This window comes from Cygnus atratus, chromosome 4, assembly GCF_013377495.2.
Source record: "Cygnus atratus isolate AKBS03 ecotype Queensland, Australia chromosome 4, CAtr_DNAZoo_HiC_assembly, whole genome shotgun sequence".
NCBI classification, from domain to species: Eukaryota; Metazoa; Chordata; class Aves; order Anseriformes; family Anatidae; genus Cygnus; species Cygnus atratus.
The window spans coordinates 77,503,765-77,520,528 of record NC_066365.1 but is presented as its reverse complement, the minus strand read 5'-3'; the positions used below and the strand labels follow the sequence as shown (position 1 = coordinate 77,520,528).

Sequence of the window (16,764 nt, the reverse complement as noted above, 5' to 3'; positions counted from 1 at the left end):
TGCAGCTCTGCACGCGCCGCGGCAGCCGCCCGCCCGCCCGCCGCACGTAGGCGCCGCTTAAAGGGGCGATGCGGAGCGCGCGGCGCCGCCCGCGGCCGGTGAGGGGCTGGCGGCGGCTGCTCTCAGCGCGGGCCCAGCGGGCGGAGCCGGCGCCCTTTTAACGCGCGGGGCCCGGTGCCGGCGGCTTTATTTACGGGGGGGGGGGGGGGGCGCTGTGGGCGTCACGTGACCGGCGGAGCCGCGGTGCCGGTGGCGGCGGGGGCTGAGCGCGGCGGCGGCTCGCGGGGCCATGGCAGGCGGCGGTGCGCGGGGGGCGGCGGCGCGCGGGGGGTGGCCGGGGGGGGCGGCCCGGGGGGCACCGGGGGGCGCGGCCGGGCCGGAGGGGCGCGGGGGGCCCCCGGGAGCGGGCCGGGGCGGGCCGGGGGGTTCCGTGCGGCGCGGCGCTGACGGCTGCCCGCAGGCTCCTGGGTGCAGCTGCGGAGCGGCCCGGGCCCGGGGGGCGCCGACCCCGCGCCCTCCTCCTGCCACGCCGACGTGGAGCGGCTGCTGCTGGAGGCGCAGCTGGAGCCCGACGGCGCCGACGGGTGAGTGCCGGGCGGGCGGCGGGGCCGGGGCCGGCGGGGGCCCGGTGACCGGCGGGGCTGCGTCCGCAGGGCCCTGCTGGCGCCGAGCCCCCCGGCCCGCGGCGAGGAAGGAGCCGGGCAGGCGAGCGAGCGGCCCCCTCCCCGCGGCAGCGCCCCCCCGGGCCGCCCGCAGCCCCTGCCGGGGGGGGAGCCGGCCGCCTGCACCCAGCGGGACGCGCCGGAGGACGCCGAGCGGACGGGGCGACGCCTGCCGGCAGCCCTCGCCCGGGGCTGTGCCCGCCGCCCTGAGCACCTGCCCGCGAAGTAAGGCCCGGCTGTGCCCCGCCGCCCTCCCGCTGCGCCTGCCCCCTCCCTCCGCAGCCCCTAACGGCACGCTCTTCCCAGGGACTTTGCCTTCGCGTGCGCCCCGCAGCCGGTGCTGTGGAGCCTGCCGGGAGGGGCGGTGGGCAGGAAGAAGAGGCTTTTCAGTTCAGAGCTGCTGCTGCTCTTCATCCCTTCGCTGCTGCTCAGCCACGTGCTGACGCTGGGACTGGGGTGAGTCTCTGCCAGGGCCAGAACCGACCCCTGGGTGCCAGCGGGGCGCAGCCCCGCTTTGCTGTGCGTGTCTGCGCTCCCCGGCGCTGTGCGGGGGCCTCTGGCTGCCCTGGCAGGAGGCTGTCTCCCTGGGGAGGGGAGGAACTCTTCTGCTCGTTCTTGGGAGCTCTCACACCGCTTTTCCCAGCAGCTGCAGTCATCTTTGCGGCTGCTGCCTTTGCACCTCGCAGCCGGGCCCTCCCCAGGCAGGTTCCTTACGGTCTCTGTCTCCCATCAGGATCTACATTGGGAAGCGGCTGGCAGCCTCCTCAGCAAACCCGCTGTGAGGAGCCGAGCTCGGCGAGGGACAGGCGGCTCTGCCACTCTGTTCAGCACGGAGGGAGCCCAGGCACCGGTGCAGCCACTCTGCTCACAGACATCGCGTTGGTGGCACGAGGCGCCGTCTCTCCGTGTTCCTTCTTTACCCCAGCCTGGGGAGCCAGTCCGTGCCCTCCTTCGTAGCCAGGAACCCGCCGATGGCAGCTTCCTGCTGTAGGCAGCCCCGGCCCTCCCCTCCCCTGGGTGTGGGTCTGGGTTCCTGCTGTTTAATACCGAAGACTGTAAATGTGGCTCCTGAGCCTGCAACGCCACGGGGAAATAAAAAGCCCAGCGCAGCCCCGCAGGCAGAGTGGCGAGCTGGTTGTCCCTGTGTGAGACCTGGCGCAGGCCGGCCGCTGAGAACGGGAGCCCCAGCACCTGGGGCTGCCTTGGGCTCTCCTCGCCGCGAGGCCCCGCTCTGGAGCACGACGCGGTGCTGGGGCAGTGGCTGGATGTGGAGGGGGCCCTGTGGTGCAGGGACGAGTGCTGCGGCGTGCGCTGGGTTTTGATGAACACTGCAGGGCGCCTGGCTGACAAGTGGGCCCTTTATTAGTCAGCTCATGGCTGCAGCCTGCTTGCGGCAGGGAGGCGGGGGCCATGCCGCTGGCCGCAGTGGTGCTAGCTCAGCACAGGTGGGGTTGCGAGGCTGGATACCAGCAGGAGGGATGGCACTGCACGAGGTACGGCGGTGCCCAGGCTGTGCTCACGGACCTGGCTGGCTCCTGCACGATCACAGCCAGGGCCAGAAGCGTTCGTCCCAGTGCTGCGGGATGGGGGGGCAGCCGAGGGAGGGTGTGGGGGGCTCAGCTCAGCCTGGCAGGGAGTTTTCTGGCCTGCCCTGTGCCAGGATGGTCACGATGGTGGGATGGCAGGTCCTTTTGGTGGCCTGCAGGCATGGCGCTGGGGGGGCTGCGTGGGGGGTGAGAGGGGCAGTGGGGCTGGGCCAGGTCTGAAGCAGAGCAGTGGTCGGGGGTCCCAGCTGGGGGCACAGCTTGAGGGCAGCAGCACCTCGGGGTGCACGGGGCGTCCAGGAGCCACGCGGGGTGCTTCTGGTGCAAGCGCTGTGGGAGAGGCAGGGGGGCGGCTGTCTGGGGCAGGGCCCCCTGCTCCGGCCCCCACGGGCAGGGATGGCTCAGAGCTGAGACAGCCGCTTGGACTTCGGTGGCGGTGGTGGGGGTGACTTCAGCCCCCTGCTTCCATCCGCTGTCGGCGATGGCAACGCCTGCAAGCAGAGGGGATGGTTACAGGGGGCAGGGGCCGCGCAGGGGCCGGGGCAGGGCCGGGCGGTACCTTCCCCCCGCTGGCAGCATCGCTCTGCTCCAGGAAGGCCTCGTACACGGTGGGGCTGATCCTGCGGGGCAGTGGCGGGGCCTTGCTGGCGCTCTTCACGCGGCCGCCGAAGCCCGTGGGAGATGGGGACAGCGCTGCGGAGGAAGGCAGGCTGGGCAGCGCGTCTGGCACGGCGCCGGGGGGGCCCGGGCCTGCTCTGGGTGCCCCAGGCTGCCCGTGGCCACCCTCGGGAGCGAGGGCCCAGTGCTGAGGGGCTGGGGCTGCAGCCCTGCTCTCAGGGGCACGGGCTGGACGCCACCAGCGCTGTGGTGCTGGGGAGGCGCCCCCCGGTTCTGCTGAGGCTGCTGGGGGCAGGAAGGCTCCAGAGCTGGGGGTACCTGCGGTGCTGGGCTCGCGGCTCGGCGGGGGCTGTTTCCCATCGCAGCTGCCCAGGCTGCTCTCGCTCATGTTGCGGGACAGTCTCCGTTTGTCATCCTGGGGCACAGAGAGGGGGCTCGGTGCCTGGGGGGCAGGACCACGGCCCAGGAGCGCAGGAGCCTCTGGCAGGGCACGATGCTCTCCAGCACCCTGTCTGCAGGGCTCTGAGCCCTGCGTGCCTCCAGCTCTGCCCCTGCTCCCCTCCACCAGCCTGGAGCAAGCAGGGAGGCTCCAGGGCTGTGCTGGGCACCATCACCTTTGGCTCTGGCAGCTCCGGGACAGACAGGCGCGTCTCCTGCCGCCGGTACCCAAAGAAGGTGCTGGAGCGGTTCTCCTTGCGCTCACTCCTGCGGTCCTCGCTCTCGGCAGTGCGTGGGGCAGGCTTTGGGGTCGGGGGTGCCTCCGTGCTGCAGAGAGACTGGGGCTGGTGAGGGGCCGGTGCAGGGGAAAGGGAGCGGGGCTGTGCTGTGCACCAGCCAGGCCACAACCAGGTGTGGCCACTCTGAGCCAGGCACCAGCACCGACCCTGGCAGAGCTCAGCAGCGGGTGCTTGGGGCAGGACCCAGAAGGAGGGGCATGGATGGCTCAGGGACAGCGGTGCCCAGGTGAGCCGGGGGGGCTGCAAGTGGTGTGTCTGCTCTGTGTCCTCCCGATGGGATGGGGCTATCGTGGTGGCATGGCAGGATGGGCCCCAAGATGTGGCTTGGCATAAAGCACCAGGGAGGGAAGCTGGGTGGGCATTGCGCTGGGCAGGAGGGAGAGAAGCGTGTGGGGCCCCGGGGAATGGGAGCAAAGCACTGCTCAGGGGCGTGGGGATGGCAGGGGGGTAAGGCAGGGCCGCCAGTGTGCCTCCCCAACACTGCACTCGCCTGTCTCCAGCATGGCTCAGCCGGTCCCAGTCTGGTCCCCAGGCTGCGGACCGGGGTCGCCCACTTCGCCGGTCCTCGAAGGAGATCTGAGAGCGCAGGGGGACCAAGAGCCAGGAGGGGTGAGGCACAGAGCCTCTCCTCTGCTGCCTCCCCTCGTGCTCAGCCAAGGCCAGAAGTGCCCTTCTCGCCCCTTCTGGTTGCAGTGCTACCCAGTGGCAGTTGTCCCTGCTCCCAGGGCAGGCAGAGACCCTGTGCTCCTGCCGCACGCTGCCCCCAGCCCTGCTGCTGCTGCAGCTGTGGCCCTGTCGGGCCCAATCCACTGCCCCGAGACATGGGGCATCTTCTGCAGCAACGCCCTGGGGGTGCCACACGCTGCCCTGGCACTCACCATCTCCCGCACGCCGTACTGGCTCTCCACCTTGGCCCGCAGCTGCACAAAGCACTGCTCCATGCGCTCGTGGAAGGGCCGCAAGTCCTCCGTCACCTTCCGCCTGTGGATCCGGATCCCCTCTGCCAACAGCGGGGTCTGCAGGAGAAGGCGGCACAGGTCTGGCTGGGTTGTGGGGCTCCCTGGGCCAGGGCTGATGGAGGGGTGCCACAGGCGCTACCTGCCAGGCGATCAGGTCCTTCAGCTTGTCGATGTTCCCCTGGTCCTCGGGGTGCTCCTTCAGGTATGACTCCTGGAAGAAGGCCTGCAGCGAGCCCCGCTCAGTCCCGCCGGTGGCTGGCACGGGTGCAGCGGGCGCGGAGTGGTGCTGGTGCCCTGTGCTCTGTCCCCTGCACCAAGAGCACCAGCCCCGGTGCAGCACTCGCACGTCCTCACCGTCTCATACTTGGCGAAGCCGCCCATGACGGCAGGGTCCACGATGCCGTTGAGCAGCATGGAAAGTGGGTTGACAGGCAGGCTGGGGTCGCTCTGGTGCCGGTTGATCTCGCTTAGAATTTTCTCGTTTGTTTTCATCATGGTCTCGATGGCGTTCTCCAGCGGGGAGATGATGTTCTGTGCCCAGGGAGGGAGGGTCAGCAGCTGCTTGACCCGCAGCCCTGCCCTCCCCAGCCCCGGGGCTGCACATCTCGCCCTGGGGGCCCCAAGAAGCCCCTCGAGCCTCTGGCACTGAGCTGGTGGCCTGCGGGGATGCGCTGTGTGGGTCCCTGACTCCGGGCTGCCTGCAGGGTTCTCACTGCAGGCGAGAGGCTGCAGCCCAGGTGGCAGCGTGGCAGGGCCAGCTCAGTGGGGAGCTTATGGAAACCCGGGTAAACGTCATCGGCACTGTGGGGGCAGCTGTACAACAGCAGTGAGCACCCCAGGGACATGACGTGGCAGCACTTGTGCTGTCATACGGGGGCTCTGCAGCAGAGCTGTGCCACAGCCCAGACTTGTGTGTCACCTGCCTTCACTGCTGCAGCACCCAAACCCTCTGGGCTTTGCCCCCCCCCCCCTCTGACCGAGGGGTACAAGCCACGTGCAGAGCTGCTGGCTGGGCAGGGGGGCAGCCCAGGAAAGGGGTGCCTGGGGATGGCCCCGCTCCCCTCACAGCCCCCTCCTCACCGTGGTAGTGGTGGTCACCACGAACCAGCGCAGGATGCCAGGCAGGGGGTAGGCTGTCACGAAGGTCGTCCGCTCAATCCACATGGTCTGCAGGCAGGGCAGCAGTCAGTGCACTGCCCCGCTTGCTGTCGCCCCAGGATGCCCTCAGCTGCCCCACGGGGCAGGGGGCTCCCACACGGGGCTGCCGCCTTCTCCATCCGAGGACCAGAGCCCCCCGTCTCTCTGCATCCCCTTGAGACCTGGCTCTTCATAGGGCCCCTGCAGCTCTGTCTTTCCCCCCGTCCTGGGGTCCCGGCAGCCCCTGGAAGCACTCACTGCAAATTCGTTGTCTGGATCCTTTGGGCCTTTCTTGAAGGGCCGTGAGTAGCTGAACTTCTGGACGTGGTTGGCTTTGTAGAAGCTGCAGAGGAGGGAAGGGGCAGAGCACGGAGATGTGTGGAGGGGAAGACATCCCCGTGGTGTCCCACACCAGGTGGTGCACCCATCCCTGCCGGGGGACTCACTTGGTGATCTGCTCCGGGATGCTCCGGTCCTTGAACCGGACCTTGGCTTCCTCCACCGGCTGCACGGTGAAGCACTGGATGTCTGTGGGAGTGAAGGAGCCACAGGCAAGCACCGCACAGCTGAGGGGCTGGGGCTGCAGGGGAGAGGGGATGTGGGGGTGTGCAGGAGGTGCTGTGGGACCCGTGTGGGGACGAAGGCCCAGGGAACCACCCGCCCTGCCCATCCCCGCGCTGCCAGGATACACTGCCCCGGGGAGCCAGTGATGTCGGGGCCGGGCGGAGATGTGGTCTTCAGCTTCTCGGCATTGGGGAAGGGGCTCAGCAGCCGCATCTCAAAGTCCTCCCGGCGCTCGTACTCCTTGCCTCGGTAAATGAAGACCTTGTTCTGTGGGAGGAAGGACAGTCGGTCCCAGCACGCTGTGAGTGGGGCCAGGGGCCTCCCTGTGCTCGGGCTGCAGTGAGCACCGATGTGCACGGGCGGGTGCATGCACCGGCAAGGCTGAGCCTCCAACCGAGTGCGAAACCCCTTCTTGGAAAAAAAAGTCCCCTAACCCAACAGCTGGAGGAAAACAGAATTAAAGGGTAGCTGGCTCTGGCAGCTGGGGCTCTGGAGAGAAGCTCTTTGCTCAGGTGCACAGTGACCAGGTCTGCAGTCAGTGGATACAGAAACCCACCCAGGAGGCAGCAAGACCTTGAAAATGGGTTTGACCGTGGGAAAAATGATGCAGCTCTTGCTGTGGCTGGAACAGCAGAGTAGCAAAATAAGCACCAACACTTCAGATGGAAGAAGCGCACCAAGCATGCAAACTGATGCCCAAGCAGACTAAAAAATGTAAGAAAAGTAAAAGGAGTGAATGGGGCTGAAACGCTGCTTTTGTCTGAATAGATGAGCCTTGCTCTCACTGGTGGACACTGGATGCCTGTTTGCCAGCACAGGGAAAGGGAAGGGTGCTCAGCAGACAGCTGCCCAAAGGCCTCCCATTCTCCCTAAACCTGTGCTGCTGGCAGGGACGTGGAGAGGGGCGGTGGGGATGCTCCAGGAGGTACCTGAATGCATTCACAGGTAGCACAGACATATCTCTGCAGCACAGACAGGATACAGCACAAATCTGTCTCTGTGCCCCAGACAACATGGTGCAGACACAACTTCCCTGCGCGCTGCAGCCATGAGATAGTGCAGGTACAGCTGCTACAGGTGCAGCGCCAGTACCAGCGCTCTGGGCAGAGATGGGCCAGCAAGAGGTACTGCATTCCTGCGTGCCAAGGACACTGTCCAGGGCCCTCTCTGTCATGTGCTATTGAGAACTGCAGCTTTTCATACCATGTGTTTATTTTGCAAATGCTGCTCCCCAAAACAAGCTGGGGTGAGCTCCAAGGAGCTCCCACTAGCCTCATCCCTCAGGACCATGTCTCCATCCTCGTCCCCATCCCCATCCCCGTGTGCTGCCAGACCTCCACTAGATCACAGAATTGTAGGGGTTGGAAGGGACCTCAAGAGACCATCGGGTCCATCCCCCCTGCCAAAGCAGGTTCCCTAGAGCAGGTTGCCCAGGTAGGCGTCCAGACGGGCCTTGAATATCTCCAGAGAAGGAGACTCCACAACCTCCCTGGGCAGCCTGATCTCCCCACCAGGGCCAGGCCACAGGGACCAGTTTGTTGCTGCCATCCTGGTGAGGAGCAGGGACAGCTTTGGGGCTCTGCTCGCAGGGACAATGCCCTGAAATGGCCATAGCTGCTGGGCAGAGCTGGCCGTGGGCAGGGCGCAGTACATCGCTGCAGAGCAGCCCAGGCTGAGCGCAGCAGCCAGGAGACTTACCCGGAGGAAGGTGGGGAAGCCTTGCCCATAGTAACCCACAGCAAAGTAGTCTGGGCTGGGCCGCAGCACCTTCAGGATCTTCTCATAGAACTTGGCTTCCCGCTGCTGCAAGGGGAGATGGCGCTGGAGGGGTGCAGGAGCCCTGCAGCCTGCCCTGCCCTGCCCCACGGCTCATGGCCCGCTGGCACAGTGCCCCCAGCCCAGACCCTGCTCCGGTCCATTGTCCAGCCCAGCTGGGCACTCACCAGGATCTCACTCAGCATCTCGTAGTCAAAGATTTCGCTCTCATACTGCTCCGCCAGCTCCTTGCAGATGTGGATGGCCTCCTCCCACATCTGCAGCAGAGGGGCCAGGGTGTGGGGTAAGCTGAGGTGGGAAGGGGACTGGGTGCTTCCAGAGCACCCAGCCCCTTCTGCAGGGTAACTGCAGCTCTGCTCCTGCACGAGGAGCGGGATGGGTCCCCGGCGTGGTGCAGCAGGGCTCACCTCCTGCCATCGTCAGCCACGGTGCCCCCTGCCAGGCCAGCCCCCTGTGGGGTGCCAAAACTCCCCACATCTCCCCAGGGCCAGGGCTGAGGCTCGTACAGGATGGGGGAATCAAGAGCTGGGGGGCTGCAGGGAGGAGCCGTCCGGCCCGAGCTCACCGCCTTCTGCCTGGCGCAGGGCAGCTCCAGCCCCATCCTGGCAATGGCGCAGGGAGACCCTGCCCACGGGGGGGCTCGGAGCAGGGCGGCGATGGCGGGGAGCTGGGGTGGCCCAGGGGCTGCAGCTGCCCCGCACTGTGCTCACCTTGCCCTGGTCGAAGTAGTTGATGATCTGGTTGTAGAGAGCCTCCTTCAGCTGGCGCTGGGTGTGCAGGCTGGGGCTGTGCAAGCCCTGCATGGGCGCCGTGTTCGCCTCATCCGACCACTGTGCGGGGCAGCGGGAGCCTGTCACGCAGAGCCCTGGGGACCCCGAGGCGTGTGGCAGCCCCTGGCCCCCGCCCACCGTGCCGCACCTTGAGGAGCCGCGCGTGCAGCAGCAGCGTGTAGGCTCCCTCCGTGTAGTTCTCGTAGCTGATGTGCAGGTCCTTCAGCTTGTACAGGTACCTGAGAGCAGGGCGCCACGTGCCGGGCACGATGCCGGGGGGGACAGCCCCGGCACCCTGCCCTCCGGCTGCTCTGCCTTCCTCCCCCCATGCAGGGGCCGGGGCAGGCGGGGTGGGGGCAGCTCAAGGCTGGGGACCCCCCGGCCGATGCTGGGCACCTTCCTGTGCTAGCCAGCTCCACTGGAGCACTGGCCGGTGCTGGGGGTCTCCCTGGGGCAGCGCTCACCTGATGTACATGGCCTGGCGGTCGATCTCCTTGTAGAAGTTCTGGGGAAGAGCAGGCATTAGAGCAGCCCCAGGGGGCTCCCAGCACAGCCCCCGTGCTCCCCAGCTCCGGGTCATGCTGCCACCAGGACCCAGCACAGCAGACACTGGGCTACCCTTGGCAGTGCAGGGCTGCATGGTGCTGCCCAGCCGGGGGCACCAGCCTGGCACCCTGTACACCACAGCTCTGCTGTGCTGGGGCTGCTGCAGACCCCACGGATGTTCAGGGGGACGTGGGGCTGAGCACAGCCAGCCCCGGGAGCTGGGGGCATGGGGCAGGCACCCACCAGGAGGTTGACGGTGCAGCTCATGCTGTAGGTTTTGTTCTCATCGTTCATAACCGCCCGGTAGTCGAGGAGCCGCTCCAGGAGCCCCGTCACCAATGCCACAAAGTTCTCTCCGGGCTTGGCCAGCTCAGGGTGACCCCGGCAGCAGCTGAGCAGGCTGGGGAGCAGAGGAGGCGATGGGTCTGGCTGCGTGCTCAGCTCTGCAATGCCCCAGCTTAGCTGCACCCGAGGTGTGGGTGCCAGGCCCCCCCAGCAAGGGACAAAAAAGCACCACCGGGTCAGCAGCCAGCCAGCAGCCGTGCTGCCCCCAGCAGGCACACCAGGTACGGGGGGGGAGACCCGACTGCCCCAACTGCCCTGCACACCGGGCTGAGATGGGTGCATGGGGCAGGAGCAGGGCACCGGGGCAGGAGCAGGGCACCAGGGCAGAGCGGGGGCCCGGGGGGCTGGCTGGAGCTGCTGTGGTGCACGAGGGCACACGTTGCTCCCTGGGCACAGCCTCTTCCCTCTCAGATCCAGCGCCCCGGGAGGTGTGCTCTGGGTCACAGCACAGCACGGAGGAGTGGGATGGACGAGAGTCAGCTGGTGCAGGGGCACAGAGCATAGCAAAGGGTTGTTCGCAGAGGGAAGGGCATGGTGGTGGTGCTGCATACTCACATGCTCTCAAAAAGCTGCTTGTACTGCTCATCGCCCCGGCCACCCTCCACCTCGCTGTCCAGCTTGCGCAGGATCTCATCCTCAAACTGCAAAGATACAAACGTGAGCGCGTCCAAGGAACCGAGGATGTGCTGAGCTCAGCCCCAGGCTGCCACGGCCGCAGCTCTGCGGGGCACAAGGTAGCAAGTGCCGGGAGAAGGTGGTTGCGGGGCTGGAGCCAGCTTGGGCCACGCAAGCAGCCCTGGGCTCAGCTGCTGCAGGTGGCTCTCCCATGGCTGCCCAGCCCAGTCCCACTCCCCAGCTCCCAATGGCCCCCAGTTGCTCCCCAGGTCCTGCTCCTTCCTCATTGCCACCTCCCAGCAGCCTGGGCTGCTCCTGCAGCGTGGGGCATCCCAGCGCTGTGGGAGGGGATGGTGCCCTGGGGATCTCTGGACTGTGCCCCGTGCCCCCTAAAGCCACTGCCTGCCCTGCTGGGGGGACAGGGCTCTGCCTGCCTGGGTCCCCCACCCCCCAGCTGAAGCTTAGCCTTTGGGTTTGTGCTGCAGCTGCTTCAGGTGGACTCTCAAGCCAGCACGTACATGGCATGGGACATGGGAGAGCATGGCTCTGGGGGGGTCCCAGCCCTTTTTTCACAGGATGTCCCACAGGCAGATAGGCTTCCAGCTCAGAAAAGACCGATGCCACCCGATCACAAACTGGAAAAACCTTTTGCACATAGAAAACTCACAGCAGCTCAGGAAGAGTGTGGCAATACGGGAGGTCTATACAGACCTCTCCCCAGCTACCGTGCTCGTTTCCAGCCAGTGCTGGGACACGCTGAGTGCAGACAACCTGGCCTGTCCCTGCTGGTCGCTGGGAAATGCTCAGCACCACCCTGAGGTGGGAGGCCCTGTCCCCATCCCCTCCCTGCTGCAGCTGCACGTCCCAGGAGCCCCCACCCATGCCACAGGGATGGTCAGCCCGGGCGAGAGGCAGGATCCAGCCGCGTCGGCCTCCCCAGCCCAGCCTGGCCCTGGGCACTCACCCGGCTGAAGCTCGCGGTCAGCTGGTACTCGCAGAGCATCATGTCGAAGAAGATGGGGATAGTGGACTTGCGCAGCTCCAGCTCCGGCACAAGCGTCATCTCCAGGATGGGGCCGACCATGCCCGGGATGAACTCGATCTTACGATGGCCTGGGGAGGGCATGGAAGGCTGGCCTGCCTAGGCACTTGCAGCTTGTGCCCAGGAACAGGCAGCTGTGTGTGGACGAGGCCGGGGAGCGGCAGTAGGAGAGGTCTGCACGCCCAGTGCAGGTGGCTACAGCAGAGCCAGGCAGCTCTCCTGGGCAGCCGCAGTACCAGGGAGGTCACGCTGTGTGGCCAGGACAGCACGACCAACACTTGGCTACGGGACCATCAGCTCGGGCTGTGCTGGTGTCCCAGAGGCACTGCACAGGCAAACAACCCACACAGGAGTCTGTGGGCACCAGGCACTGCTCCGTGGTTCCACGGGCAGGAGGAGACATCATCCCAACACAGCCTCAGCAGCCCCTTCCCCAGGCCGTGCCTGACGCTGCGCTCTGGCTGCCCCGTGCCCCCCGGCACAGAGCCACGGGCAGACGCCAGCCCTGGCGCGGGGATGCTGCTGGCTGGGAGAGTGACCTCAGGACCACGGGCTGGCACATCCCACAGCATCCCACGGGGCACACGCCTGCAGCCTCCCATGCCCCACACTTGTAATATTCCACTCCCCGGCACCCGTTTCTGGGGACAGTGGTGATCAACAGCAGCCTGCAGAGACTCTCCAAGCCTCCTCATTGCTGGCAACACCACAGCTCACCTAGGTTGTACCACATGTCCCGAATGGCAGCTCCAATCTTGGCTCTCATGTCCCCGTACCTGCCAGGATGGGTGGTGGTTAGCATCGCTCCGCAGCTGGGCACGGCCTATGGCATGTCAGCTTCCAGGCCAGGAAGCCAAGCACAGCCTGAGCGGCTCATCCCCAAATCTCTGCCTGCACAGCACAGCACAGCAGCAGGCTGGGGCTGGAGCCTCGAACCGAGCGGCAGAGCTCGGGCAGGCAGAGGCAGGAGTAACTCACTTGGCCAGGATGCTGGTGCGCTTGGCCTGGGAGAAGTTCTCCAGCTGCAGGGAGTCCTGGGTGAGGAAAGCCACGGCCAGGTGGAAATAGTTGTTCCAAAGCTGCAGTGAAAATGGGGACAAGTGCCAGCTGGGGTGGCACAGGGGGAGCTGGGGCTGGATGCAGCAGCCCCACAGGCTGGGCATGTCCCCTGCAGCCCCTGTCGGGGGGGCGGGGGGGGGCGGTGTCCCCTTACCTGCAGCTCGAAGCTGCTGCTGCTCAGGAACATCTCTGTCAACGTTGTGGCAAACTGGTTGATGGCGCGCAGGAACTCCCTGCAGGAGCACCCGCAGCATGGGTGCTGAGCGGGGGGTGGCCGCACTGCCGGACCCCCTTCCCACCAGCAGCAGGGGAGCAGGGCTGGCGGCCCCAGGCCACGGGAGGTGAGAAACAGGGGCAGGTGGGGGCAGCCTGGGGCACCGCCAGCTTCCCCCAGGGGCTGGGGCTCGCAGCGTGCTCCTGCCCACGTCCCCATGGCAGCGCACCCCTTCTGCCCGCCGTGGTGCAGCCCGGTGCTGCACGGGTGCACCCGCCCGGAGGTGCGAACAGACACATCCCTGGCATCCCGACTTGCAACCCCAGCACAGCTGCCGTGTGCAGACACCCAGGGAAGGAGGGATGGGGTGTCTGCAGCAGCTCCCCCCTCCCCATGGGCCCCACAGCGCGCCTGTGGGGATGGAGAGAGCAGCTCCTCCGTGGGCTCCCAGGGTCCGGGCTGTCCCAGCAGGGAGCAGCCAGAGCTGCCCTGAGCCAGCCCAGGCACTGCCCCAGGGCTGCTCGAGACAGATGTGGGGGGCCAGGGCAGCCTCAGGCAGTGTCTGCGTGCCCCAGCAAGGTGCCCCAGTCATCACACCCAGCCCCAGCACTGGGGTCCCTCCCAGCCCAGGGGTCCTCACCGGTTCTGCACCATGTTCATCACCATCCAGTCGGAGGGGTACACCGTCTTGCCGATCAGGTCCTTGAAGAGGATGAAAGTCTCCATGAGGAAGTCCTGCCGAAGAGAGGAGATGTCAGGGGCTGGGGCTCAGCCATGATGCTGTGCTGAGTGCCAGGGCCAGGAGCGAAGGGCCACCCAGCAGTGGGGATGTGAGCAGTGCTGGTGGCCGGGGTGGTGACACCAGTGCCAGGTGCCCTGCTGCGGGCGGGGTGGTGGGGCCGGCGGGATGTCCCTTTTGGGAGTCAGAGTGGAGAGTGCCCCATGCCCCCTGCCACGGCCCTGGTCTCGCTGCGTGGGGCAGCACTCACCATCAGCTCGGCCCGGGAGGGGAACGCCTGGATGTAGGAGCTGTAGTGGTCCTTGTCCATCTGGCTCAGGATGGCGGCCATGCAGGCCACGTAGTGACTCTGAGGAGGGAGCAGCTGGGTCAAGCACTGCTGTGGCCAGAGTCGAGGGGGCCCCGTGAGCCTACTCACGCTCCTTCAGCCATCCCCACCCCGAGGCCCCACTCCCTGGCTCTCCAGCCCTCTCCTTGTGCCCCACTCAGCCCTGGCTCCCTCATCCCTTTGTCTCCGGTCCCTGCACACCCCGGTCCCAGGGTGGGACAGCCCTGTCACCTACCACGGTGCTGCAGAGGAGGTGGACATAACTATAACGTATTTGTGGTAGCATAAAATCTGTGGGTTTAAAGTCAATTCAAGGTAATATGTAAGTGCATTTTTAGAATGGCAAGCAGCTTCTTTCTGGAAGCTGTTATGTCTAGACTGCCTTTAGTGAATGGTCCCAAACTGAGCTGTTAGCTGTGCTCCCGCTCTGGGAGCTCACAGGTTTGTTATGACACGAGCAGGGCAGCTGTAGCAAAGGCTGACCACGATTTCCATTCTGCACAGTGAGAAAGGCTGTGCTTTATCTTGGACTTGTGCTCTGTTGCATTGTTCGTGAAACAAGAGAGGAGCAGGTGGCAGAGAGCAATGCCCCACCTGCTGCTCACCAAAGCCTTTCATCTTCCCTTTAGTCTATTAATGCAACATGTTCTTGATGATGCTTCTAACGTAAAATCTGAGTCTGCAGTAGACTTTAAAGCACTTTGAATACTGACTTGTTAAGAGGCGCTTTGGTCTTGGGACAAAGCTAGTGGAAACTCCCTGATGGATGCTCAGTGTCTAAAGCCCAAGAGCTGATGGGGTTGCAGCTCCTGATCACTGAATGAGAAAGTGTTGCTTGATCTCCAGGATCTTCTTGAGCTCTGGTCATTCAGCTGCCGGCCAGCACGTAGTACCAGGCCCAGAGAGGTACTTGAAAGCATTTCTTTCCAAAGGCTGCCTGCCACCAGGCACAAAGGACTGCTCCCTGCTGGGGCGGTCTGCAAGAGGATGCCACCGAGCCCGCACCCTGGGTGCGTGCCAACAGCTCGAGGAGCTTGGGAGCCGCCCCGTGCCCAGCAGCACCGGGGACACACCAGCCCTGCCCCGGCCCCACAACACGCAGCAGCACAGCCAGCGTGCTGGAAAGCTGGCTGCTCTGAGCACCAGCTGCAGCCACAAGGGTGCCACAAAGAGAGAAATGTGTTCCTGGGGAAAATACAAACCAGCCTGGCTGCCCTGGGAAGTACCATCGTGGGCAGGGGCCATGCACAGCCCAGGGCAACTCAGGTCACTTCAGCGCAATGGAGAGCCCTGCATGGCTGGTGCTGAGCGAGGGCAAACACTTGGCCATGCAGCTGCATGACACCTCCTGGGTTTCGGCAGCATCCAGCATGGCCCATGCTTGGCTATTCAGCCAGAAAGCTCTCCCTGCCCTGGCAGCTGGGAAAAGGCAGCTCTTTCTGAGGAGGATGCATCACTTGTCAGGCTCAGAATGAGTGAAGGTGCCCTAGTGTCATTGGCAGGGCTCGTGGGTGGTTTCAGGCGTAGCCTTTCTTCGGGGGCTGCCGGGCTGCCCTGCCTGGGGTGCCCCGTGCACCACCGGGCACTGAGGGCACCAGAGCCTTGTCCCCACGAGCAGGAGCCACCTCTGGCAGCACGGTGCATGGGGCATGCCTGCAGCTCCCAGCCCTGTCGCCAGGCTTAGCCCCTGCTGAAGTCTCCCTCAGCTCCTTTCGCTGCCCTCCCAGCAGCAGGGAACGAGCCCCAGGCCAGCTCCTGCCAGTGCCTGGGGGAGCCAGCAAGGTGGGTGCTGCCAGGCTCGCAGGGGACAGCCAGCCCATGCCACGCAGCTGCCACCCGCGGCCAAGAGCCCCTGCTCACCCCTGCTGGCCCCAGGCAGCCCCACGGAGGGGTAGGAGCCAGGCTTGCGGGAGCGTGGCCTGGGGAGGGGGTGGCCCAGCGCAGGGCATCGCTGTGGGGAAGCACTGGGTGCTGCACCAGGCCCAGCTGGAGTCAGGGATGGAGGCGGGTTTGCAGGGAATTATCTTGTGAGAAGCAAACGAATGACAATGCAATGAATCCCTATCCTTTTTTAGCATCAAAGTGAAGCTACAGACCTGAAGTGTCCCTGCTGAAAGCTGGCACACAGCAGGGTCAGCAGCACCTGCACATGGGGCAGCCTTGCAGGTGCGTGGCAGCAGTGCTGCAGAGACACTCCGGTCACCAGCTGCCCGCGTGGCCGAGCGGGCACAGCTCGCCTGCAGAGCCGGGATCAAGCCTCTGCTCGCCGTGCACGGCTGCTGCCTCAGCCCCAGCCAGGCCCACTCCCAGACCAAGCGGTGCCAAAGCCAGGGCTACCACAAGCCCACCCACATCTCCAAGTGTCGCCGTTTGTAGTGCCACGGAGCCCGTCTGGGCAGGCACACTGCTCACAGGGGGCAGGAGCAGCTCGTTCCTTCTCGGGGCCCTGGGGGGCCATTTTACACGCACCAGCCGCAGTGGATGTCACCCACCATCGCTGCAGGGCTGCATGAGCCTCGCACCTCATTGCCTCGGGGTAAGGCCGGCAGTGCCCCAGGGGCACTTTGGTGCAAGGCAGGAAGGATGGGAGGAAACTTTCGTATGAGCCGGTCTATGCTAGGGATCTGATGAGATTAGTTCAGTCATCCGAAAGCGGCTGTTCTGGTGGCTGCTGGCATTAGATCCAGGTGAACTCCCTGCACCACTGCTACACTTTGTTCGAGGGAAGCTGTATTTACATTTAAATTACATTACCGGGGAGCCGTACAGCCAGACCCTGCTCCACGTACGGGTGTGATTTGTGTGGTGGATGGCACGTGCACGTGGAACAGACCCAGGGGCAGCCCAGCACAGCACATGGTCCCTCACGCAAATCCACCGGTGGATGCGGACAGGAAGGACCCTGCTCGCTGACAGCGCCCGGCCGGGCCACAGCCCCACCACGGGGCCGCAGCCCCGCCACGGGCCCAGCAGCACCCGGAGCCGCTGCACGGTCCCGGCGCTGCCCCAGCACCACGGGAACCTGGGCACACACGAGAGCCGCGGGGACGGGCTCGCAGCCAGCGCAGCGGTTCCGCGGTGCCCGGGGGATGCCGACCAACCGCCCGGG

At 65.8% G+C, this 16,764-nt stretch overlaps 2 protein-coding genes across 2 annotated transcripts in view; one reads left to right on the top strand and one right to left on the bottom strand.

Moving 5' to 3' along the window:
• The first annotated feature begins 210 nt into the window (after positions 1-210).
• LOC118260607 (BCL2/adenovirus E1B 19 kDa protein-interacting protein 3-like) lies at positions 211-1,792 on the top strand. The gene is made up of 5 exons (XM_035571002.2): positions 211-302; positions 461-584; positions 654-887; positions 969-1,118; positions 1,396-1,792. Exons 1-5 carry the CDS (start codon positions 290-292, stop codon positions 1,442-1,444), a joined length of 570 nt encoding a protein of 189 aa, XP_035426895.1. The 5' UTR covers positions 211-289; the 3' UTR covers positions 1,445-1,792.
• An 815-nt stretch (positions 1,793-2,607) lies between these two features.
• LOC118260608 (dedicator of cytokinesis protein 2-like) overlaps positions 2,608-16,764 on the bottom strand; it is a 58,970-nt gene continuing 44,813 nt past the window's right edge. The window contains exons 12-36 of the mRNA XM_050710595.1: positions 13,578-13,676; positions 13,229-13,323; positions 12,529-12,607; positions 12,294-12,394; positions 12,033-12,091; positions 11,238-11,386; positions 10,214-10,299; positions 9,557-9,713; positions 9,232-9,272; positions 8,916-9,006; positions 8,708-8,827; positions 8,165-8,254; positions 7,920-8,024; positions 6,347-6,488; positions 6,104-6,185; positions 5,916-6,000; positions 5,601-5,687; positions 4,875-5,051; positions 4,660-4,743; positions 4,440-4,577; positions 4,052-4,137; positions 3,439-3,589; positions 3,143-3,239; positions 2,766-2,899; positions 2,608-2,697 (exon numbers count right to left, since the gene is read on the bottom strand). Coding sequence (XP_050566552.1) covers positions 2,608-2,697; positions 2,766-2,899; positions 3,143-3,239; positions 3,439-3,589; positions 4,052-4,137; positions 4,440-4,577; positions 4,660-4,743; positions 4,875-5,051; positions 5,601-5,687; positions 5,916-6,000; positions 6,104-6,185; positions 6,347-6,488; positions 7,920-8,024; positions 8,165-8,254; positions 8,708-8,827; positions 8,916-9,006; positions 9,232-9,272; positions 9,557-9,713; positions 10,214-10,299; positions 11,238-11,386; positions 12,033-12,091; positions 12,294-12,394; positions 12,529-12,607; positions 13,229-13,323; positions 13,578-13,676 — 2,625 coding nt within the window. The remainder of the gene's footprint in view (positions 2,698-2,765; positions 2,900-3,142; positions 3,240-3,438; positions 3,590-4,051; positions 4,138-4,439; positions 4,578-4,659; positions 4,744-4,874; positions 5,052-5,600; positions 5,688-5,915; positions 6,001-6,103; positions 6,186-6,346; positions 6,489-7,919; positions 8,025-8,164; positions 8,255-8,707; positions 8,828-8,915; positions 9,007-9,231; positions 9,273-9,556; positions 9,714-10,213; positions 10,300-11,237; positions 11,387-12,032; positions 12,092-12,293; positions 12,395-12,528; positions 12,608-13,228; positions 13,324-13,577; positions 13,677-16,764) is intronic.

Bases quoted from the DNA above. Each gene is read 5' to 3' on its own strand.
- LOC118260607 (XM_035571002.2), top strand. The intron at 585-653 runs GTGAGTGCCGGG...CTGCGTCCGCAG, and splicing joins GAGCCCGACGGCGCCGACGG to GGCCCTGCTGGCGCCGAGCC. The intron at 888-968 runs GTAAGGCCCGGC...CGCTCTTCCCAG, and splicing joins CCTGAGCACCTGCCCGCGAA to GGACTTTGCCTTCGCGTGCG.